This window comes from Nilaparvata lugens, chromosome X, assembly GCF_014356525.2.
Source record: "Nilaparvata lugens isolate BPH chromosome X, ASM1435652v1, whole genome shotgun sequence".
NCBI classification, from domain to species: domain Eukaryota; kingdom Metazoa; phylum Arthropoda; class Insecta; order Hemiptera; family Delphacidae; genus Nilaparvata; species Nilaparvata lugens.
In genome coordinates, this window is record NC_052518.1 from 95,564,900 (window position 1) to 95,592,052 (window position 27,153).

A 27,153-nucleotide genomic window follows, 5' to 3' on the forward strand; every position below is an offset into this window, starting at 1 on the left:
ATGAAACAATCGCCGAATTGCATCGGTTATGAAATGTTGGTTAGTAAATGACAGCTATTACCAACATGTTTCAAAAACATCACTTGAAACCAGTCTGTTTTTTCCTGAAGTAACCAACTACAGCATCTATCATCTGTTTACCGTACGAAATGTCCAGTTTAGAATGTGTAATCAGTGTTCGTTGTGTTGTTTCTTGGTTATTGCTAAAACTAATCAACTTGCTTCAAAACTAAAGTAATAGTTCAGACATGATTCTCCAACATTAAAAAATGGGTAGAGAATTTTGTGCTCTATTATTCTTTTGTGGTCTTCTCACATGTACCTAAATTAATCCCAATAATCTTTACTATTCTGTTGAGTTTAGCATGCTGCTGTGTTATATGAAACTGGATTCGCACACAATAGTGACAGTGAAAATATAGTTCCTATAAGTTCTAATGGTATTATTCATACTTACTCACCCGGGCTTAGTGGGAATAGTCCAATTAGACATATGGAAACAATATTTTCACTGTAAAGCTTTATCCCATTGATAATGCTGAATGATCTTCAATTTTTCCAATTGAAATTTTACTTACCGTACTCTACGGATTCTGTTGCTCTCACATCTTTATTGTGATTTTTAATTTTGTGTTTATGAATAAATGATTGAATAAATACCTAATTAATCAATCCTTCACAACTATTTATAGAAGGGAATCGTGGAAGCAAGTCAAAGGGTATAGGCAGAGACTAATAATCTAGGTATCTTTACTCTCAAACAGAATCTTTACTCTATGATATAAGGTTAACTAAAAATTATAACACATTCGGCCCCTTCTCTCAACCATATCTCACTTCTGAATCCGACTCTGGGATTGAGAGAACCCTTAAAACCTTGAGAGCGAGACCTCAAATCTGCCTAGAGGACCACAACACATTATGCCGGCCCTGGTTCTAATCACACATAAATACGTGTACTGAAGTTGAAGTGTACTGATGTTAAACAAAATTGAAGGTTCTCTCTTTCATTTTATGTACATGTTGATGTAGTTTTTCATTAATTTACACATTGAATTTATTCCTAAAACTAGGGATCTCTTTTTCAAACACTCTGTATAGTGTTACGGAGATATAGATTTGAAGGCGAATACCTATCCCAATATTGATGTATAGTTGGTTGTTTATTTTTTTATACAGTTCATACTAACATATCCGAGGTAGATAGACATCGTCATATTATTACTAGTTACGACAAGAGTGATAACGTTGACAAGTTAACTGAACGAAACGTTTTCAAAATTATAGTGACAACTGTAAACTAAACTATTGAAAAAATCTATAGCCTTTTTATTATAATCTTGCTCCATGAATACTGTTGGAAGGCTGGTGAACAAAAAAGCATTCCCTCAATAATTGAGTCACAGCTCAATATTACATGTTTTTCAAATTGAAAGTGACAACTGTAAAACTAACAGCGATGTCTAGCAGGGCACAGACAAGGAACGCATTACCGAACTGACTTGTAATTGCGTTTGCGTTAGGTGTGAGACGTACGTGACTGTGACCTGACGTTACTCTAACGAACCAACCAATCACAACGAGACCTTATATCTATAGATCGCTGCTGGGTAAAGAACAATACTTATAGATTGCTGCTAGAAGTAGACTATATCAGTGATGTACGTTGACAGATCAAGTTTCAACGAACGAAACTTGTTTCCAAAGTACGTTAACTAGTCGATTAACTAGTTGGCAAGTTTATGCAAACAAGAATGTGTTAACGGTTGATCTATAAAACATACGAATTCTTTCTCATCCTACGGAATATGCTTCTCTTAATTCATAGAGCATTCTCTAAGTTCTCTTGAAGCACTCTCTGTAAAGCCCCGCACACACACACACACACACACACACACACACACACACACACACACACACATCGATTTTTGTTCGTACGGTATTTTGCCGTCCTTATACATTCTATTAGATTAAACAGATGATGCTTTTCAAGTTCCGTTTAATCTGATAGAATTCATATGAACGGCAAAATATCGTACGAAAAAAAATCAATGTGTGTATGCATGGCTTTAGTCCGGTCACATTAATTTTTTTTCAACCGAGGGTGTTGACCTCATTGTTGAGGTTAATAATTGTAGAGCAATTGAAGTGTAACTCTATTTTGGACAAATTGTATTTTATCACTCGTGATAGGCTTCAGTTATTGCAGACTTTCTAAAGCTTCATAAGCTGCAAGATTTTCTGTGTTGTGAATATGGTGTTGTGGTAGATATCTCCCATATTAAAGAGAACGACTTGATATTGTCAAAACCACTGTATTTATCAAAACAATTTGAGATTCTAATCTTGATGGTGGTTGTTACATCATTATAAATCGCTAGTAAACTGATAGCTAAAACATTATCAACAGAATACAATAACATGGTGTGGGTGAAGCTCTACGATTGGCCATTAGCGGTTGACCAATTAAGGTTGAGCTCTACTCTCATTGGTCGAAACTAGACACGATCATGAAAATCGTTGTCTAGCCTAGACCAATTGTTTTAATAAATTAGTGGCTCTAAGAATATCAAGTTGTCTCCATTCAAGCTGGAAGATTACTATGTACTTGGAAGTTCAAGTAGTGCAGTAGTATCAAGGTTATATCTTAATTATATTAAACCTGCAAATGACAAGAAAATCACAGCCAATACGGCTTGTTGCATAGGAAAACCCACCTCAAAATCAGTTAGAGAATTATTAATAATGTGGACTTTTAGGACTAGATGTAAAGCCCTTCAGTAGATGGTCTCTAAAAATGAATCGCTGTGTTAGATGGAAGCAAAACTATTGAGTTTAATTCGGTGTTTTCTTTAATTTCCAGTTGAGAGCTGGTAAAAAACGTTCTCCCAATTTTCAACTGAATAGTATTGTGCTTTGCACAATTCGTGGTTTTCAATACTCCTCAGAATATAAATTTTTATTGATAACATTAATTGGTAGCCTACTAGAGATGCTCAAAACTATCGATCTCCTTCTCCTACCCTACTGATAATCCATTGATGGAAATTTTTCTATGAGTTGGGCTACTTCCACTTGAATTCAACGAAGACTCTAATTCCACTATCGTTCGGCTATATTCATATATTTCATTACTTGTTAAATAAAGTACAAACTTTACCGTAATTTGTGAGAAGAACTCGAAAATTGCACTATTAATTCACTGATGAAAATACAACGTGATTCAAGGTTTTGATTTTAAAATAATCTTTGCTTTTTGTTTGGCTTTGAATTTTAATAGATACACAACCTGTTTACAGCAACCAGATGAAGTTTTAACGGATTTTCAAATTATGCAACATTCTTGGTTTGCCTATTAGCCTATATTTCTTGAGGCTTTCTCTATCTTTTCATTTGAATTTGAGGTATCCTTCACTGGTTTTAAGGAAATGTAACAAACCTCATTCCCTCCATCCATCACTACGGCTATTGACAGGACATTGTGATCTCTATAAACCCATAGAGAAATAATAGCGTAAGTAGAAATCCCATGGTATAGGGCGTTTATGTGGCAACTTTTACTGTTATCTCAAGCCGATAGTCCACGTAGTTCTTTCCCGTGAAGCTGTGTGACTCTCGTAGTCTCTTATACTGTGCCGTTCATACACACTCACCCCAACAAAACAGTAAAAATCGACATAAACACCCTATACCATGGGATATCCACTTACGCTATTGTTTTTCTATGATAAACCATCCAACTACCTAGTAGGATAACCAATACAAAGTTCAAGGTAGTCATTGTGGGGTTCCCAGTACCAACAGTCAAATCTCATTATTCCATAACCAGTAGTCATAGTCAGTAGCCTCCAATCCCAGTATCAATGGTCATATAGTCAGTAGTAATATTACCTACTTTGGTTGAGAGTATAGAATATTATTCACTATAAAAAGATAGTATGGAATCATTCACCTTGGTCCGGAGTAGCATGTAGTCAAAGTATTCACTTTGGTTCGGAGTATAGTAAAAGCATTCATTTTGGGTCAGAGTATAGTGAAATACTAGTCAAAATACTATAGTAGGCCTACCATCCTAGTGACTACTAGTGGGAGTAAATTAATATCACTTTGGTAGAGAGTATAGAATCATTCCCTATAAAAATATAGTGTAGAATTATTCACTTTGGTTCGGAATAGAGCCACTTTGGTTCAGAGTAGCCTATAGTAAAGCTAGTCAATAAACTATAGAGAGAGTAAAAATAAAAATACAGTAGTTACTTCTCATCTAGAGTCGAGTCTTGTTTACCTGTTCTATTGAGAGAGAAAGCCGTCGAATAGTTGATTCCAATAAACAGTTGAAAAAAGTAGTTAGTTGAAATAACGGTTTTCCATGTTGTTTCGCAATGGTGAGTTTGGCAGTGGCTCACGGATGTACGTCCATCGATGTCAAGGGAGGCAGGCAACGCAAACTTACACCATCCAACCACCTCTGGAGGGGACTGACTGACTCTGACTAGTCTTTGGCGTCTAGTCTGCACAACAGTGCCCGTTAGTCCCTTCAACTGATGCAGTCAGTCCGCACATGAGAGCCACCATGCATTTTATCACGTGGTTCGCGACTATTTCAGCGATTTGTGGCTGGTTGGTTTGCGCCGATCACCTGGCAAGCAACTATTCCCATTCATACGCAGCGGACCGCTACTACTTCTCTGATACCAGGCATCACGCGTCACGTAAGTTCATACATCAGGCCCGGTTCATTCATCATCATTAATCACACTCATCACACTACTCATCCATTTATTATCGATGTAATGAATAAATCAACCTTGTATCACGTTCTTTTCATTTCATATAATCTATTCAATCTCCAACAAACAATAAAAAAAATCATTTTTTTTTTCAAATTCTGCCGAGGTAATTATAACTCTCAAGTAAATCATAATAATGCTTAGATAAATTTTGCGGCCTAATCGATGAAATTTGAATTTTCTTGCTTCATTCTCCTATATTGTGAATTTACCCTATTCTATTGTCTCTTTTCTTTAGGGCAACTTTTAATATAAATAAAACATAAATCTCAGTACCCTTTTAAATCATTTTATCACAGCATGTTTCGGACTTTAGTGCCATTTTCAAGTCAATAGTCAATTGAAAATTTTGCAATAGAAAGAAGAGGAGAAAATATGAAAAAAAGACTTGAAAATGGCATCAATGTCCGAAACATGTTGTGATAAGATATCTAAAAGGGTACTGAAATTTATTATTTACCCTATTCTACTCTATTGTGTATATTCTCTATTCTCGTATATAGTAGCAGAAAGTTGTTGTTAAATCACTAATTATTCGGCCAACTGGAAATTGTTGTAAAATGATAGTAGTAATTATTGTAGTTGCAATAATTGTGATTGGTGACAATTTCTGAGTGAGTAATAGAAGATACTTTAAGGGCTGCAGAACTGGAATTGATGGGGAAGGACAGTGGAAGATATTACCAAGAAGATTAGACTCTCGATGAAATTAAGGGAAGAAATTGTAGTACGTAGTAAAAATTGGAAAGTTGATTGAGTAGGATGGAAACCTCCAAACTGAGGTTGATTTTTGAGAAAGAGCGAAAATGGTAAATGGTTTTACACTTGTTGAAAGTCAAACTTCGATTTCCTGGCTAGATTCTGGCCATTCTAGATTCTTGGTTGGAGATTCCGGCGTAGGGTTGCTCACATTTTTCAAAAGAAAGGAGAGGAGTGAATAATATGAAATAGAGCCTATTCAAGTGTGACCATTGATTTATGAAGGGAACAGAGACTAACTTGGATTGATAAAGACATCTTCATCACAGTATTGATAGGATTTACAAAAAAATCATTCCATTAGGTTGGTTATTGCTGTTTTTACTATAAAAAACCCACCAGACTGAAATATTTTCTTTTGGTGAAAGTGAGAGCGGTTAAAAAAAAACATTTTATTTAAATTTAGATTTCATAAAAAATTTTGAATGAACTTGAACTGTGACCAATAATATAGTTTTAATCGTAAAAATCATGAAGCTCTTCTAATTCAATCATGGAGCCTCGAAAGGTGCGAAAAGAACGTGTGAGTCGCGGTGAACATAGATTCCACAATAAAAAGCTGTAGAATGAAGTCATTTGTTCAATACAATGAAGTCACAACATTTGAAGTCATAGTTATAAAATAGATATAGATTGTCAATAGCGAGCTGAAATCTACATATCAACATGAACGTTCATTTTTCACAGAGACGTACCGGTAATCTATTCTTCTTTATTTTTCTTCGTCGTCCATTCTTTTTTTATTCTTCTTTTTTCAACGTCTAGGTTAACTGACATGTTGGTTTAGAGTGCAATGAAAGATAGATTCCTCTTCTCTGTTGCTTACTGAGCATCACGAATGTTTCAACTCAAAATTGCTTATGACTCAAAATGAGTCAAATAAAACCACCACTGTCAATCCCACTCACTTCGTTACCTCACATCAAATCTAATTCAGAATAATTTCCTCAACAGTTAATTGCATGGACAGGATTACTTATGACATGTGGGCTCTTCCCCCGGTTTTTTTGCGAATTGCAGTCATTAGGGAAAATTATTTGAACATCACTGTCAATCCTACTCAGTTCATTAATGCTGTTAAAGAATTTAGGAACGTTATTAGTTATCAAGTAATTTTGAATGCCGTGGTATAATCACCAATAATTCACAGAGCCTTGCTTCTTGTTAAATTCTATGCATTTTCGATCTTCTCTAGTTTCCTCAATCTAATTTCAGATTTTCCCGGTGTTCTCTATTTTTATTCCTTGGTAATATCTGGTAAAAGTTTCAAATTCCTAGTTTTATAACAAAATTTAATATTTATCTCATTTCTTGGATAAGTTTTATATGTTTTTATCAAATACTTCTAAAGGTTTTAAAGAACAATAAGTTTTTTTGTAAGTGAATTTTTCATGAAGAAATTTCAAAGGCAAGATTACGAATGTATTTCAACCTTAAAATGGAAGTGTTATTGTGCATTACATTATGAGTGGATTTTGAACTCTCAATTTGAAGCTCAGTTTTTGCAGGCCGGACACAGCAATGTCTCCTGGCTACATAGGCCAAACAAGTTAATGGCTCTTTGAATTTTTTCAATTTTTTGTATTAGCCTATGAGTACATAATTTTGCATATATCTGGTAGCATGATAATTTCTGATCTTATTTCATAACGGTACATTTCCATATCTTTGTCATAGTAATGAAGAAGGTGATAGAAGAGCAGTTCTTTAAACAAAAATTGTTGAGTGACTAGGACTCTTAAAAGTTATTGTTGTCTTTCAATTATTGCAGAGTTTAGTTTGAATTATCAATTTATAGAGAAAATTGGGAATATTTTGAATACATTCTTCAAATGCCTTGAAAAATTGTTTTCCAATGAAGCTTCCAATTCAAAAAGTTATCCAGTTGAACTTGAAAGTTTATTTATGTTTACAAATTCTTTAGAGGCAAAAGGTAAACCCAGAGACGAATAATGCAATAAGTGGTATCCTTCCTCTATGTCTAAACCCACAACTGCCCTTCAAGTACTTACTCTTTAAAAGATTTCCAAAATTGAGACAACTCGGACCATAGCATACATTCGATACACCTCAAACATACATTTCCTTTTCTTCTTGGATGAGGTTTCAATTATTATAATTCACATGATCATAAAACTTCTTATATCATAATATTATACTTTTACGTTGAATATGCTTGTGGTAGCCGTTCTTCAATATTTAGGTATATTTACAAATTCAAAAAGAGTTCCTTTCCAACGGCATTATAGCCTATTTTAATTCCCATTAATTTCCTTTCCTTGCTACAGCAATGCGCACTGTTGATTGATCGTAGTATTGTACTAACAATTAATCGTCAATATACAGTTTCATCCCTATGATAGAATAAATAAATAAATTTTGAAAGTGCTATGCTGATTGATTATGAATAAAGCTCAATGATTAAATGATAGTATAATAATATATTATATCACCTGTGATGGCTACCCTGTTGAAAGATCTCTTTGAAAAAAGTTGGAAACTTTTTAACCTAAAAGTTCTATGAAAATAGACTACTTGTAGTCGTTATGAAATTTCAAGTAAATTAATAATCACGGTTCATGATGGAATCCAAAATTGATTTATATTAATAATAATTGATAATTATAGAGTCAATTGAATGCATATGTAATCCAAACAGTTAACTATATTATGCTTGCTCTGCTCGAAAAATATGCAAAAAAGGCGTGTCATAGTCAACCTTCAACTTAAACTTGTGAACCTTCTGAGCCTTCACGTGTGGCTATCTCACGAGAGTAGGCTGGCTGGTTGGTTGACCTCTGTAGCTGCACTAACCCAAGCATAAGGCCTAGAAGGCATCCCATCATCCTATAATCATCTCCTTATTCAAAAAAGTGAGACAGCACTTTGATGTTTGGCCACTAAAGCTGATGATTACACAGAATGTTGCCGATAAAAAGTGATGATAACATAAAAGTGCCAACCGATTGTATCTATTGATAACACAGAATACTTTATTTCTTTCTTATTATTTTTTTTCTGTTTGTGTCAACAATCGATTTTCAATGAGGCTTGTTTTGGCATAAAGCTGTAAGCCTCTATAAGCTGTAATTTTTCTATTGATGTAAATAAATAAAAAAATACAGTATCATAAATTTTATTTTAAGAAACACAGTTTACAGTATTATACATTTTTTCAATCGGAGTGTAGTGGGAAACACAGAATATATAGTATTACAAATTTCTCAAATTGGAATGTAGTAGGGCTAGTACAGAATCTAAATTTCTCTTCACACACAAGAATGATTTCATACAGTTTAGAAAATTGTTCAAATCTCCTGTTAAATGAAGTTTCCAACATTGAATTGAATTAGAAATGGATTGATCAGGAACACTTATTTGTTTTTACCTTGGCGATAGTTATCATTTCATTTGGTTTTACATTGGTAGAATTATTTATGTAATTTGTGAGGTTGGAATGGATTGAAGTTTTCATTTTTCAAACCGATTTTTTGGTAAGAACTGGGTACGAAACTATTCCGATGAGAATAATAATTGTTGTTCTCTTTATATACCTCTGGGGGATGAGGTACAGTACACTGTTCATAATATTCCGATTCAGAATAAATACAAGAATATGTAGTATTTTTAATTGTATCTACATCTTTAAATAGTTTCAGGTCAATTATGTACCGATAATTGATTTGAAGTGATTTAACGTTGTATACTCGATTAATTCAATATAAAGATTCAAGATCTTCAAAAATCGTAATTTTGGTCATCAATTTTTATCGATCAGGAGTAATCAAACGTTGTCATTACGATGTTTTCGTGGAAAAAAATTAAAATCTTCGAAAAATTGGAAACCGGTGACTATTCTGAGATTACACCACTTATACTGCATTTAAACAAGTGATTACACCATTCTTGTATAGTGCTTTTTAACTGTTTTTACAGAATTGTCGTTTTCTTAGAAAATTTACCGAAATTGGTGTCTCGGTATTCCTCAAAAGTGGAATTATTAATATCATCGACGTCTTGTGTTTGAATCCTTAATCCCGCAAACAGTAAAGCAGAATTAAATTGAGTAATTTAGGAGAAATTCATTGTTTTGTGGAATTCTTCGGAAAACATTTCCTTCCAGTTAGGGATTCTGCAAAATTACATGGGAATTTCCATTTGAAAAGTATCGCTCTTTACTGAAACACTGGAATAATTGAGCTTATTAAGGGTACCGAGATTATTCGGTTATACCGGTAGAGAATTAGTTGTTGACGACTCTGTCAGCGGTCTCATCTTCATCTCATGATTCATATTTTCAATGTTATGCAACGTTATGATTGACTGTTCCACAACAAGGATGACTATAATAATCATGGATCAATCTAATGATACGCAAACGTATCTCGCATCGATTTTGATTGCGTATGGAACAGTGTGTGAAAGGTAGAAGAGCCCCGACATATCATGCATATGTTCTAAATGATAATTTGCGCAATATTTCGTGCCACTTTCCTGTAGAATTCCTTGACTCTTCATTTCAAGAATACAAATACCGTAACTTTTGAAATTGATATAGCAGCCTCTGTAGACAAAGGAAAGGTCGACATTCTGAAAAATCCTATCAGGTAGACCAAGATATCCATCTGCTATCTGAGATAACAAATTCTGGAACTGTGAGATAAAAGAGATTCATAAATAAGGAAGTTTTCCGCTTACGGTGCTTTGGTAGGAATAATAATATCTTTGAAATGATTAGATCATGCACTCGCATCAAGGAAATTATACAAAATATTCAAGTTCATGAATATTTATCTATAGAAATGATAATATATTTCTTCAATTACTTATAATGTAGTAAGAACTAAGTCAAGGAATTGATATGCCTGTGATCTCAAGTTAATAGTACTCTTCATTGATTGGAAATAATATTGAAAGAACAGCAACTTAACTTCCACTATATTGCTTAAAATTTGTTATCTCTTAGACTAAATGTATTCATAAGATGATTATTATAAATAATTTGATTATTGAATGAAAAACGGCTTCATATTGACAAAACTGTTAATTTATTAAAAACTATTTGAGATATTAATTTCATCTGTTACACCATTATCAATCTCTAGAAAACTGAAAACTTAAACATTGAGAAGGAGAATTTTTGGATAAATTTCTACGATTGGCAATCAGCTGTTAACCTATGAAAGTTGAGCTCGACTGTCATTGGCCGAGCGACTAGACACGCTAGACAGATGTATTATAAATATAAATATTGTTATGGGAAACGTTGAACAACAAATGAAGAGAAACTTGGTAAAATAACAATACAAATGAGTAATTCGAGGAAGAATAGGGGAATATGAGTTTTAAAAATCAGTGAACACGAAAGTACAAAAACTACAACGAAGAACAAGGTAGAATATTGATGTGAAGAGAGAAGTCATTTAAGAAGAGCTTTGTTTTTTGTTGGAGTTTGTTTTTAAGATGTTGATTTCAAAAGTATTATATTCTTCCATTCTTTCTCGTGTGGTTCAAAATTCTTCGGTTTTCTTAGCTACTAAGTTTCTCTTAATTTGTTGTAACGGTTCTCATGACCATATTTGGAATTCTTGGGCGTGTCTAGTCGCTCGGCCAATGACAGTCGAGCTCAACCTTTATTGGTCAACAGCTAATGTCCAATCGTAGGACTTCATCCACATTTTATCATATTCTGCTGCTTGATGTTTAAGATTTTAGTAAACTAGATATTGATAATGGTGTAACAATCTAAACTAGAATCTCAAACTTGTGTTGAGAAATTAATGGTTTTCACAAATTCAAGTAGTTTTTAATTATTGAATATGGATATCTATTACAACAACAAAAAATGTTACTTTGATTATATTGGGATTTATACGGTCGACTAGTGAATAAAATGATTTTCACAGTAATGTTTCAAGAAACTAGATAACCATAGAATAAGGATATCTAATTATGAATGCTTTCTCCATGATACAATTAGAAGCGTTTGAGAATAGGAGTACATGCTAGATGATAATCTAAATTATAGTTCTACGATCTTCTTGACAAGGATGCAGATCTTATTATTTTGAGCCCTTCCAAGCTTCCAACTATTCCAATTCTTCAGCATGTATTCGATATAGGAACTAGAAATACCGTTGGGAAAGTAGGTATTACTACTTTTGTCTCGTTGTACTCAAAAATCCGAAATTTATGGGGAGAAATTAACAGAGACAGTTTTTGAATTAGCCGGCATAGCCAGAGAAGAAGGTAAAATATTTGCTGATTTCAAGGTGTGGATTTGCAAGTTGTGGAAAAGAAGCGGAGGGTGAATAGGAATTAGAAGAGAGGGAGAGAGAGAGAAACATAAAGCACTATGTTAAATTGAGTTGAGGAGGAAAATTGTGAAGGAGGTTGAAAGTATAAACGAAGGGGAGAAGAGAGAGAGAGAGAGAGAGAGAGAGAAAAGCTTATAATACTAAGTAATATTGAGTTGAGGAGTAGAATTCAGAAGGAAGATGGAGGTATAAACTAAGACGAAAGAGAGAGATAGAGTAATGGAAGAGAAAATTAACTAAGAAGAAATATATGGAGGTGGAGGAGAAGATGCAAAGCACAAAGGTGTGTTGTTGGACTGGCAACCAAGAAGTTGGCCAAAAGCTAAAATATGAGAAAGAGAATGGAATGACGAGGAAAAGGAGTATGAAAGTTCAAGAATATCAATCGTTGGGGAGAAAGGTTACTGGAGAGGTTAAGAATTATTTTAAATCTTCTGAGTTGTATGGCACGTGTAGTTTGCTCTTTCTGGGACACTGACATTCGATAAAACCATAGAGAAAAGATAAATAGATGCTACATTTTCTCCATGATTCTCTGTTGAAGAGTAAGAATAGGTAGTCTATTTTTTCTATAGTGAGGTCCACGTTATAATGGCAGTGTTTGATTAGCAATGGTGTTGCTATCCTTGTCTATCATTCAAATAAGCGGATAGCGCTATCTCTTTCTTGCTTTGCTCTGTTGCCAGATCGTCTTAGAATTAATAATTAATTAACAAAATATTTCATCGTAGTTATTATGAAAATTCATTATGGAATTAATGAAAATATAACTCCTTGCTTAATAAAATATAATTGATTATTTTAAACGAGAATGGACAGTTAATATTATATCAATAAACCTGTATCAGCTATCGTCTATAGAAGGCATTGACAAGACCGAGGATCGGCAACGTTGTTCTCCTATCTTTCTCCACTGCTATTATAACGTTGAAGCGGATAGCATTATCTCTTTCTCGCTTTTCTCTGTTGCCAGATCGTCTTTTTACAATGTATAATTAATAATTAATTAACAAAATATTTCATCTTAATTATGAAATTATTGAAAAATAAAATTTCTTGCTTAATAAAATATATTTGATATTTTAAACGAGAATGAACAGTTGATATTACTATAGTTATTATTACCATAGTCAAATATGTTATTTGTATTAACAACCCACCTACAACGAAAATGTTTCCTATTTGACTTCATTTTTTAGAACAATAAGCTACTTATTAGCTGATGAATGAGATAACAGACATCAAGTGAGATTGTATTATGAGCTACGGCTCTAGCACAGATAAAATTATTATTTGTAAATTTGTTGCTAGTTAGATGTGCGTGTTGTTATTTGTAATGAAATTTTATGATTGCAATAAGCTGTATCTTGTATTTTTCATCAACTAGTTTCAAAAATTGACTTAAATTTGAAAATTATGTGAGTGGTTGTAAACTCATTGAAGTAATTTTCATTTTGCATAGGACTTTATATTAGTTTCAATTTAAAAACAACGTCTAACAACAGCTGATGAATTGCTCTAATAGACGGAAAGACCATTATCATGTAGTATCTCTCCGTCTAACACGGAGTGCCCTACACACTCCATACCGGAGTTCAAACTTCATAGACTTTCTATTGACAATAATCCAATATTGATTGTCAACTCATTATGAAATTCCCGCGAATCTCCTTAGACAACTTTGATATATGGAGATCTCAGGCTATTTTTTTCTTAAGCATTGAGGTGCCTAATGCCTGAGGACCTGATCAATCCGATGCTGCTGATTAATAATAGACTAATTATTATTGATTTTACTAAAACTTCCATATTTTTTGAAATTGCAGGTAGTCCATCAATTTATTGTAATCCTTAGCATACCACAGCTAGCTAAGTACCAAAGTCATGAAATAACGTGTATGAAAAACATTGAGGAATTGTATTATTTGAATACTTATGAATGTCTACAGATGGAAATTACTGAGATATTGCAATTATTCAAATGCTAATGAATTACTAATTATTATTAAACGAAAATCTAAATTAAATGCTGTAATTCACCCCGAAGACTTTTTCTACTGCCAATATTGACAATAGGGTGAACAGCTCGATAGAAATTCGATGAGAGCTACTTTACAAAAATTATTTGTCAGCCCGGGAAAATTATTTGATTTCCTGGGCTGACAAATAATTTTTGTATAGTAGCGCTCATCGAATTTCCATCTAGCTGTTTAGTTGTTTACCCTGTTGTCAATATTTGCAGTAGCAGAAGTCTTCGGTGTGAATTACAGCATTTAATTTGGATTTTCGTTTAATAATAATTACTTATGAATGTGTTGACCCTCTATTGCTTATGAGTTTATCTTTGAATAGTTTAGAGCTAGGACATATGGGGATGATAATAATTAAAGGGGAGTAAAATCAATCTCTAGTGATTAATAAAGTTATAACTTAGAGCGCGAGGTCTACTGTTCACAGAACTACTAGTTAATGGGAAGAAAAATCGAGCTCCTAGTTAAAATGATTTCTGTTACAAAATCTGAACAAAAGTTGAAATCAAAGTGATGTTCACAAAAAATACTAATCGAAAAGAGAAATATGAAAAACAAACTAATTCATTGTACTGAATCAGTTTTTGATTGTAGAGTCAATCGAAAATAGAGAGAAACACTACCATTATACTGGAGAGAGATGTATCTTAATTGAAATGTAACTATAGAAAATCATTAGAACCCTTATTATTATGTTATAGTATATTATAACAAATAAAATGTTATGATATTAATTATTACCCTTGTTATATAAAACACGAATAGATTCTGGTCTCATTCTCAAGTCCTACTAAAATACTCAACTTTAAATTTAATTATTCACTTAGCTGTTCAAATCGTGATCCTCTGATGATCATACAAATTTCATAACATAAAAAACTCAACTATAGTGAGGTCCACGTTATAATGACAGTATTTGTTCAACTTTGGTTTTGCTATCCTTGTCTATCATCCGACAAAGCCGGTGGTACTATCCTTTTCTAGGTCCACAACGATGCCAATTATGTTTTTGACAGTGTAGAAATATAATTAATTAATGCAGAGAATCGGCATCAATATTTTCCAATCTTTATCCACTGCCATTATAAAGTGGACCTCACTATAGACCTACTTTTTAAACTGTTAAACTAGACCTACTAGATCAATTTAAAAGCGATGAATGAATTTTCGAGTTGCCAGACAATGATTGATCGACTTAAATTGATTGTCACAATGATTGAAAATTAAAATCTGCCACTCATTTTTTAATGTAATACTGTATTTCCATTAACGATCAATTTTTTAAATTATTGTTTATCACGATGATTGAAATTTGAAATCTGCCAGCTATTTTTGTAGGTAATATTAGTATCAGCGATCGAGTTATGAAAATGAAAGATGAGATAATTTGTTAATTTATGCAACATTGTTGGAAGGAACCAGATAGCATAGCATGGGTATTGACACGGACAACTCTAGCCTATCTTGCCATATACATAGAAAGCAGTTCCAAAGCAGATATCCAAGGTCGTTGCCAGTTTTTTCTCCAGTTGCTCTGGCCGGTTATTATATTGAAAGAAACAAGTTGCAGTTGGAACTGGCATACTTTCACTAGGTTATCAGTCAGATGAGGTATTCTTCGCCCACTCTGCTAAAAAACACAATAATAGCTCAATCAAACTAAGACTTCGGCTGATGATTGCATCCAGTTATGTCATAGCTACAGTTATTATTATGAGGTCAGATGATGTATTATTTTAGAGTCTATTAATAATTATTTGTTATGGTAGGTTTGTTTGTTGGTGATACTGGAAATATTGCACTTGTCACTTTGTCTCAGTGATCGATGAACTTCAAGTTTCGAAATTGCAGACAATATTTTTGTACAAGAGACTTGGAGAGATGTGTTTTGAAATTTCTCCAAACATTTCTTCACTTTGATAGATGGCGATGTCTTCCACAACGAAAAAATCCAATTATGTAGCTTCAATTGAGATTACAATTGAAAAAGCAATTGTAGCTCTCTCTCTCGTATTCAGTTTCGATTGACTTTTGAGGTTTTTTCATTCAATTTGTAGTCTTGGTAGCTCACTGCCGATCGGCCAAGCCTAATGGTCTGGAGTGGCGCAACTTTTATCTGCCGTTTGGACGGGGGTTCGAACCCCGTCAAGGTCATGTTTTTTTTATAATCTCATCTCATCAGCCACTTTTGAGCGAAATATTTATACCATGTTCCAGAGCATGTTCGAGAGCATGCACTTGAAAGCTTCAAGAGAATGTGAGCATCATCCAGCAACAAAAAGATTTAATGTTTGATCTGAACAATAATAATTTACTCATCTCTTGTCACATTTATGCTACATTCGATTTCATTACATTATTATTCTTTTTCCAATTACGTAATCATTTTAAAAAAACAACATAGAATACTGCTGAGGAACTTTTGGGTTGCGTTAAGGCTGTTCGTTACACTTTTTTTATTATTTAAATTGGATATTCTTTCCAATATAATTGTTAAGATCATTATAAGAGTTAGGAAAAGTGGCAACTGGAATTTTTAAGCTGTCTAATGATCGAGTTATGGGTAGTTAAAGTGCTAACTCCGTTTTCTTTCCAGATCATAAACGGTTTCGACTATATTAACAGAACTTCTCTTAAAAATTCAAAAAATGTATCTTTCCAAACTAAAAATTTAAAAAGAGTAAAATTTTTTGTAAATTCGTTAACTTGTTTATTTTGTCATAAACTGCGAAAAAACGCATATTAGAACAAAGCCAATGATATACTGAATGTATCGAAAAAAACTCCAATGGAAAATTCGAAACCGTTTATGATCTGGAAAGAAAACGGAGTTCAACACTTGAACAACCCATAACTCGGTTATTAGACCACTTAAAAATTTCAGTTGCCACTTTTTCTCACTCTTATAATGATCTTAACAATTATATTGAAAAAGATTATCCAATTTAAATAATAAAAAAGTGTAACGAACAGCCTTAAGCAATATCACAAATATACTCATTTTTTATAAGATGGAAACCTAAATGATTGGTTCATAGTCAGTTGATATGGATAAGAATCTGAATCATACACGCACATGTTTGAGAAATTTAAGATAAGTTCAGCTGTAGAGTGGCAATGAAAATGAGGGGAACAAAAAAGAGGAAGAGGGGAAGATAACTTATGATAAGGAGTGAGGGAGAAAGAATACACTTGAATTAATAATCACTTTGAAAGAATGCTTTGGTTTACATAAAGAAAGGAGGTGAATAAGTTTGTTTATGTATGAGAGAGAAGGAAAAGAGTAGAAGAAAGAGGGATGGAAAGTGAGAGAGAGTGAGAGAGTCTGTGTGAGAGAGTCCTCGTTTTACTTAGCCCTAGACCAGGGGCTACACAAAATATTGAGAGCTAAGCATAATAATGTATTCAACCTGAGGCAGAAAAAGATCTCAAGAAACAAGGTTAAATATTTCGGGTAACATGAAAATTACACTTCAGGTTTCTGAAAAAAATCAGAATAGAACTTATATGTCTAATTTTGAACTTACAAAATAGAAATACTTATAGAAATCAGTGCACTAACTAATTTACAGAGAACAAACGAACATTGCGGTTATATATTGATGTTGAACATTTTAAAAAGGTGTTCAAGTTTAATTATATAAGTGCAAATGAAATGTTGAAACACAAGAAAGTTCTCATCTATCTTTTATTTATTTAGAAAATGTACATACATGAGAACACCGAAGACTTTATCCCATTATTGACTTCATAACATACACTGAGCAGTATAATTCATAAAACAATAAATTAAAACATAAATAATACTATTGAGCCAAATTAAAAACAATAAAATATAAAACAATACTTATATAGAAATATTGAATATGAAAAAATAATAAGGGTCCAGCATTAAATATTATCATTCAATCAATCCTTATCGTACTGTATCATCTTTATCGTAATTATTTTGAGAATAATTTTCTAGTATAAATCGGATATTATTATGATCTAAAATATTATTAATTATGGGAAAATCATCAAATTCTTGGGGAGGGGGGCACCCCTGAAGAATAGATCGCTCAGCACTGCAGAGAGACTTAAAAAATATTAACCTTCGGGCAGTCACGTTGTTGTAAAAAGTAAAACAGTTAATTATTTTTTAGCAATTAAAGTGTATTTTTACATTGAAAGATTTGGTGCAATCATCTAATCACATTCCCCCCCCCCCCATTACCTCTTACTGCAACCAGGGATGAAATATAAATAAAAAAATAAAATTTAAGATGAAATATTACCAAAGATAAAATATAAACCTATATTTAAAATATATAAATCTATATTTTATTCTTTCCTCTCTGCTGCAACTTGAACAAATGTTGAATTTTTTATAAAAATAGTTTCTAATGTGAGGAACTTAAATTAATAAATGCATTTATTGCGCTAAAAACGATTTTTCAATAAAAATTACTGACTTGCAAAAGTACAACACGTGAATTCTGGTCTCATATCTAGAAGATGAAACTAATTTATTGGAAATTAGATTGTGACTCTATTTGGGGAGCTAAAAATTTGAGTACTATTCTCAAATGCAACTAAAGTTATAAATTGTCATTATAAATACCAATTTTGATCAAAAACATAGAATCCATCATTGAAATAACAACAAATAAAAAATAAGTACATACAACACGCGACCATTCGTGTTATTCCAATGGACGAGACTATCGGGAGATTAATGTCAAAATATATGAATTACTCGCAAAAAATATAGTAAAAACGAAATTTCTAAAAAAAATTAGCATTTATTACTTTTGTTGTGACTAAAAATTGGATATTCCATCAACAAAAAAGTTGGGCCCGTCCGGGATTTGAACCCGGGACCTCCTGCACCCAAAGCAGGAATCATACCCCTAGACCAACGGGCCACTTGATGTAGTACGGGAAAATAGTAGTATAGAAGCGCTCATTCAGCGAGTGAAAGTATAGTAAGATTCATTACAAACTTTCAGCGTAGGTTGAATGAAAACGATCATGTTAAACTATGATAAATGATGACAGAAATAAATCCCACTATAGCGTTATATGAAAAAGAGAAATCTGCGTTTTCCATCGTTTTTTCAATTTCTTCAAGAACTAATTGACAGAAATACGACGTATTTTAGGACGTTAAAAACACCAAAAATCGACGGTTGTTCAGCGTTTACCAGCAGTTTTCTGCGCTTTCTCAGATTTTTCGAGAACAAATGAACATAAAATGTTCAAACTCAATACTTAAGTTGAACTAAGGTGTGAAAATGTTGTACCGATTTGAAATAACGCCAAAGATACGCCTAAAATCGGCGTGTTTTCAGAGTTTTTCCAGCATTTTCTGCGTTTTGTCAGCTTTTTCAAAAAATAATAGACAGAAAATTTCAAAATTTAATACACTGGTTCAGTTAGGGCGTATAAGTATGAGAAGGGTTTTAAAATAAAGCTGGAGATACGCCCAAAATTGATGGTCTTTCAGCGGTTTTTAGCATTTCTTATTGAGTTTTCAATGCGTTTCAACTAGATTCTTAATGTAAATTATAAAATTTGTAAGGTTCAGATATGAATTTTTTGTGAGTTCTCTAGATAATTTCTATATACAATTTCAGAGAACTAGACTGCAATTCAATAATTTTCATAATATTTTAGTAATGATGTCTATACGGGTGAGTAACTGAATATTTTCATTCATTTGGATGGAAAAAGGTACTGATTTTTGCAACCCTGCTTTTCATAATTCAAATAAGTCGGTAATTGAATCGAGCCTGAAAGTCTTTTATGACTTTTTGACGGAAGGACGAATTCTCAAATCATATACCTATTATAGTTCTAATACATTTGACATAATCTCTCCTTTTCATAGTGAATATTAGGCTATCATTCTCCAATATTGCTGTTGGCGTGTTTGAGTTATATTACTGAAATAAATCTCCTGCAAACCAGAATTATTATTTATAATTTAAAAAATATCAATGCATTCACACAAAGAACTATCACCATAAACCCTGAAATAAAACCTCTGAGACTGGTTTAGTGAGCTTCAGCTGATTCAACTGAAACATTTCGAAGAGCTCTGCCTATCTTTAGATAGTATGCAATAGAATGTATACGGTATAGTAGGTACTAGTATGCAATAGTAGAGACCAGCCTAATAGTATTGCGTTAGTCATAGACTGGTCATGCTTCAAGCTTCATGGTATTTGAGTGATTGTATAGGTTATTATGACAGCATACACATCTCACTGTTGGTTTATAATTGCTGAGCAAAAATCCATTTCACGCCCCATGATACATTAGCATTTGCATGTATGTCGATAGTATCGTCTCAATTAATTCCTAATTGCTATGGCTTTTGAAGGCTTCTGATTGAGTAACAATAGTTTTTTTCTATTAATATTACTTCTTAAAGATTGTATTCATTAAGATAGTCCACTCCTTCAAGAATACACATTATAGTTTAAGCACGATCACATATAAAAATGCTGTAGTAGAATAAATCTACACTACAAATTCCCAAAATAATCACATATTTGTCGTCTTTAACTGGCAATGTAAAGTTATCACTAGTATTATTTTTTGCTATAGTATAGACAAACCAGTCAGTATAATCACTGAGAGAATCGCGACAGAAGCGCCAACGTTTTAGGTATCAGTTTAAGATCACGATGTGTGTTGCAGAGATCTGAGTTCTGAGTTGTCTAGATTCTCTAGAAGCTCTGAGTTGCATAGATTCATAACAAATATTACGTTGTTTACTATTTTTTTACAGTAACATTGTAATTTGAACCAGGAATAAATGCTTATCAAAACATCATGATATAATAGTTACGGTAGTTGCCTAGTCTAATTTTGATTTAAAAGTGATAGGTAGCTTTTTTTCTCTCCTTGTCGTACTGTCCAGGTGAGGAAAGTACTGTATTTATTTATTATTTTATTTACTTATTTACTTATTTTTTTTATATATTAATTATTTTTACAAGAAAGCACTGAACGGGAGAGAAAAACTAAGGATACTTCTTGTACTGTTTCTTTCCCAAATTTAGATAATATTTTAAAAATCCGAAATAGGGTTATGATTTAACTTTTCTGAAATTTAGTCCATTCTCATTCAGAAACTAAGAATTTTACATTTTGACGGTTGAAAAAAAATTACACTCGAATTACCTAATTCATTTTGTTTGCGTAATTTTACAAAATTTAGAGCCAGAAAAAAGTATTGATTAACAAAACTAGTTTTGAGGCCTCCAGAGTCCAAAGAAGGGGTTTTGGGTATTGGTCTGTAAGTGTATGACACTATATTCTTGTAAACAAGATCTCAATCCCCAATTACCGGAATGACTTGAGAGTTTCTACAATACGTTCTTAACGGATCAAGGACCCCTCGCAAACAATTTAGATCGCTTGATTCCATATAACTGGGAAAAGGCAAATGATGAAAAAATAATTGTATTCAGAGTTTTTCTTAAAACGTCTCTAACGATTTTGTTAACTCACACAGTATACAGTGATGCAGATGTTCTAAGGCTAGGTACACACACATCGATTTTTGTTCGTACGATTAATTGCCGTCTTTATAGATTCTATCCTATTATATTAAGCGAGCAATTTCTGTATATATTGGTTATTTATATTTATTTATGGTTATTTATGTTCAACGGATCTCGAAAACGGCTTTAACGATTTTTACGAAACTTGGAACATATTAGGTTTATGATACAAAAATTCGATTGCACTAGGTCTCATCCTTGGGAAAACTCGCTGAACGACTTAAAAATGATAATTCATCCTTGGCTGAAAAAGCTGAGACTTTCGACGTCTGTGGATAGTAAAAAAGTGAGTGAGCGAGTGAGTATGTGAAAAATCAAAATATCGCATCCCCGAAATTCATAAAATGACGTATAGCCAGCTGTGAAATACTGGCCCTTGCTCAGAAACATTGTTTCAACAAGATGAAGCAACAAGTCACACAGCCTGCGTGAGCATGAATGTTCTTAACGGAGTTTTTCCAAACCGAGTGATTTCCCGCAATGGCCCGGTTCCGTGGCCGCCCCGTTCACCAGACCTCACTGTGTGTGATTTTTTCTTGTGGGGTTACCTAAAAAGTAAAGTATACGAAGAAAGACCTCATACTGTTGGTGAACTGAAGGCAAGAATCCGGCTAGAAATTGAGAGAATTCCTCAGCCTATGCTTCCTGATGTTATGAACAGCTTCGCAAATCGCCTGCGCGAATGCCGTACTCGGGAAGGCCGCCATCTTGCTGATGTTATTTTCAAACAGTGATTATTTTCAATGTTTCTTAATGTTTTTTAATGTAGAAAAATATTTTATGAATATAATTTTGATATCTACGTCCGTTTATTTTTTACACCTATTTCAAAAATGCGGGATTGACTGCCGCACTCTGTATAAACACGATCATTTTAGAGAATTGTGTTCTGTTTATCAATAAATAAAATAACGAGCGAAGCTCTTTGCCCCGATATTTAGATTAAACAGATGAGGTTTTTCAAGTTCAGTTTAATCTGCTAGAATTTGTAAGGTCGGGAAAATATCGTACGAACAAACATCGATGTGTCTGTAACTGGCAATTATTACTGGCAAAGATTGCCATAAGCCTCCAACATTTTTAAAAGTACATTTCAAAAGTGCCTTTGGGAAGCATTGGTGTGCGAGATGTATGGATGGTGTAAACAGTGAGTATAGAATGTAGCATGAATGAATGTTAAATTCAATGTTACAATATCGGGGCACGCGGGTTCCTCCGTTATTTGTATTTATTGATAAACAGAACACAATGCTTTAAAATGATGGTGTTTATATTTTACAGCTGACTATACGTCAGCTTATGCATTTCGGGGATGAGTGCGTCTCACTCACTTTTTTTATTATCCACAGACGACCAAAGTCTCAGCTGTTTTTCCATGGATGAATTATCCTTTTAATGTCGTTCAGCGAGTTTTCCCAGGGATGAGACCTAGTGCAATCGAATTTTTATATCATAAACCTACTATGTTCCAAATTTCGTGAAAATCGTTAGAGCCGTTTTCGAGATCCGTTGGACATAAATAACCTTTAAATAAATATAAATAACCAAATATAAAAATATATACAGAAATTGCTCGCTTAAATTAATAGGATTCTATACTCAGTGGGTGCAAATTACACTGGGTGTATTTTTCGAGATTGTAATAATAATAATTGTACGTAAATGTGCTCTATGTGTTTCTGACCTTAAAATTTGAGTTCGAATTCAATTATTTATTTCCAATTGGATAAAAAATCACAAAACAAAAAGGTGAATTGGAATATGAACAATAGACCAATTTGAAGAGTAGCTAATTCGGCGTATTTCCTGAGAAGCGCGACTGTTTGGGTGTAGAGACCTAAAGACGCACCACACCGGTCAATCTGGAGTCGGCTGCGCTGCAATATCGATGACATAACAACTTGTCTGTAGTTCGCGGTGTCGGTCGGATCTCTCAACATTGGCATTGGGTCAAGGAGTGCTTGTTGCTTCAGTAGCCGACAATTGAGAAATTATTTTCCCGCGTGCGGACCGGCGCAGGCGCACAATCTGAATACGCACGTCATAAAAATGAAATCAATATTATAAAACTATTGGCCAATCAGACAGTTGAAGTTGAGAAGTACTACGGCACTGTACCAATCAATCATGTCAAGTTGGCACTAGAAAAAAGATGGATGCACTAAATTTACTTTTATGTAGAAAAAATGAGCTCAGTATAGGGTGCGTACAGCGTTATGCTCCAGTATTTCTATGTTTGATCTTTGGTTGTGGGTCAGAATTAAACAATGAATAAATTATTAGATAATAATTTATATGTGAATATTTCCTATTTTAGTGATAATAATGTTAAATATATCTTCTTTGTTTGGCTTTGAAGCATCTAAATTTCAAAATCTACTTTGTGAAAATAATTAAGGACTGAAAATTTTTTGAAGTGAACAACTACAATACTTGACCTATTTCAAACTATGTGTAACCTTATCTAAATTTGGGAGAGGAATAGCATAAGGCTTTCTTATTTTTTCTCTTCCTATCATTTTTATGATGTACTTATTGTATGAATCATTAAAGTATGAAGAATAATGATAGACTGAATATTGAACACTTTATCAGAGACTAATACTGTAAAGATCCTACGGGACTCCTCACAATCCAAGCCATACGCTAACATCAACAATGCAAAGGTATCTTTTCTCAATGGTATCTTACCTATGGTTTCTCAAATGGTGACTTCTCTATGACTGTATTCAAATATATTCCCAAGGTGCGTACAGACTCATGCTCCACGAACACGCGCATTCCACTTTTCATCAGCTGAAGCTATTATATTTATATCTGTATTTGAACAAAAAAAAGTAAGATACAGAAATAATAAACACAACATAAGCTGATGAAAAGTGAAAACCAAACATCAGTTGTTTGCTGTCGAATAAGTGGAAAATTTAAACTCAAATGCCGTATTTTCCATGCATTGAATGATAAAAATATGTTCATATCCTTTGAAATTGAAATTTTGAAATTATCTTTATTCTTCTTCTTAGAAAGTACAAACAATATACTAAAACTTGAAGTTGGTTCCTCTCATGGGCAAAGCCTGTGTGCGAGGAAAAACAAAACCTTTCTATGACCATCCAGTAAGAATATTTGGAAACCGCTGATCTAACTTCGAGTTCTGAGAAATTAGATTTCTAAATTTAAATTAAATGTACACATTCAAAACTAAACAATGTTTTCTTAGTTGAAACGTTTTCATCAAAAGTCTTCTGCTGGTGAATTCACTCCACAGTAGTCAATTAATAGGGTATTAGATGAACGCATTGTTCTTATCAAAATTAGATCATAACCATGCTTTATAATGTCAACAATGTTTTGAATAATTACTTGTCAGAATTAACTATGTAAATATTCGATTATCTTGTCCATCACGAGAATAATATGTAAACAGTCATTTCTCGAGAAAGGAGCAGAACTCAAGTAAAAGCCGTGTAATTCCTGACACATTTCACACGGAAATTCCCGAAACAGATGCTGAAACCGCAATGACCATCTGACGAAATTGGATTTGACTAATGTAAACATTCAATTTCAGATTAGATTCTATCATCAAAATCTAAACTCCGTGGAATTAGTGTTTAAATCTTAAAACTAGACTAACTATAATTATCACGTCCATTACTAACAGTAATCATGACTTCATTATAGTAAATTTGCAAAAACCTTTATCACAATATAACTAGATTATTGTTGATAATATTGTTATACAATCTTCTATAGAATACATTTCTTATCCTTACGTAACACATTTTCAGATTCCAACTAATCAATCCAAACAAATTGACAATTTTGAACTTTTCAACTACGATACACAATAAACATTTCAAATAAAAATAGAAATTGAATGAAGAACTTCTTTATGTAACTTCTTAGAAGACGTATTAATAGAGTCACTCTTATCAATAGATTTGTTAGTGAATAACCACACATTTAGATAATATTTTGCTTCAGAGATTGAGAATTTTGCTCCATTATTTATTGAAAACTCTATTGGACGTTTTCTGAAATATTCGTTGAGTTGGAATTTAATCTTGAATGGAAACGTATTGATACAGTCAAAACCACTAATTCATTGAATCTTTTTGGAATATTAGTTTCGGTTGTTGTACTATTATCAATCTGTAGTAAACTGAAAGAAAGCTTAATCGAGCAGCAGAATAAATAGTGTGAGACAAGAACCATGATTAGCCGTTAGCTGTTAACCAACGAATGTTGAGCTGTACTGTCATTGGCTGAGCGACTAGACTCGCCCAAGTATTCCATATATGGTCATTTGAACCGTTAAAATACAAATGAAGGGAAACTCGGTAAATAACAAAATCGAGTGGATAATATGAGTAGAAATGGGAGAATGTTGTATTTTAAAAGCAGTTAACTCGAAAATACATACTTCTAAACAAAAATGGTAGAAAATCGTTTAGGAGAAACCAAGGTCAAATTAAAAATTGAAATAGGCTAACAAGAAGGTGAAAACTGAATTACTAGGTAGTAGTTACTCCAAGATGAGATTAAATTTGTGGTGTTGTAGTGGCCAAATACAGGAAGTTATAATAATTTAATCAATTTTTATATATTGGATTCAAAGTGATAATCATTCACCTATTTCATTTACAGGCACTTGGTCAATATTAGTATGCATACCGAAAACACATTCTATCTAAAGACAACACGTAGTTTGATGTAATTTTATATTCTTCAGTTTTAATGTATAATTAAATATTCAAATATAGGTTGAAAAAAAAATAGTTAACTTTGTTGTAGTTCAGACACTGTGTTACTTGTAAATATTTGAAAAAACACTTATTGTTGGAGTATTGAGGAATGCATTTCACTCCTGAAGAGGAGCTTCATCAGCCTCGGGCTGATTATTTTATCACCGAGAAAAGTGTTTTTTTTTCAAATATTTACAAGTAACACATTGTCTGAACTACAACAAAGTTATTATATAGTGTTTCGTCATGGAAAGCAACATAAAAAATAGTTGTTTTTTTGAATATGTCTTTCTCCCGTATGCGATTTCAAATAATGTACAAATATGGTACGCGATAACCATATCCGAAATCCAGATTTAGGTGAGAAATAATAATTGTTTTGATGAAATCTTCCAACCAAACTGACTCCTTGGAGTTGGATCGGGTGATTTATTTCATCACAGGTGGGCTGATTAGTGCTGTTTCGCTTCCATTAATTAACGAATACAGAACAATAACTTAATTATGATAATTGGATAGTGGAAGAAATGAACAGGAAGTTAGAAAATACGGAGCCTGGACAAAAGTAAGAGGAGAGACGAGACCGCAACTCTTTGGTATGGCGCTGACATGAATAGAAACTTTGGTCAAGTGTCTCAATGCCGTTCCTCCACACTTGGTAATGCTCCTCAACCTTGCAAGTATTCAGTTTGAGTTTTGAGTAGCTTAATTGCATTATTTCCATTCAACTCACAAATCGTCTTCGCTTGAAGGTTGATCTTATTCCTTTATTTTACGATTGAAACTTTCGTTGTCCTCGCTGCAATCTTTTAATCCCATCTGAATGATATTGAAATTTTGAATATATCAGATTGACTCAATTGTGACATGAAAGACGCATTCAATGTTGAAATTTGCTACCTTGAAAGTAATGAAGGCACACACTGAATTCCTCGAGAGGATGATTTCCTGGT

At 33.1% G+C, this 27,153-nt stretch overlaps 1 protein-coding gene and 1 non-coding gene across 2 annotated transcripts in view; one reads left to right on the top strand and one right to left on the bottom strand.

Moving 5' to 3' along the window:
- Nucleotides 1-4,561: 4,561 nt before the first annotated feature.
- Nucleotides 4,562-27,153, top strand: part of LOC111060049 (O-acyltransferase like protein) — an 89,008-nt gene continuing 66,416 nt past the window's right edge. The window contains exon 1 of the mRNA XM_039442123.1: nt 4,562-4,712. Within this exon, the coding sequence (XP_039298057.1) occupies nt 4,562-4,712 (151 nt within the window). The remainder of the gene's footprint in view (nt 4,713-27,153) is intronic.
- On the bottom strand, nt 18,732-18,803 carry Trnap-ugg. Its single transcript has one exon. It is a non-coding gene; the product is annotated as a tRNA-Pro (tRNA).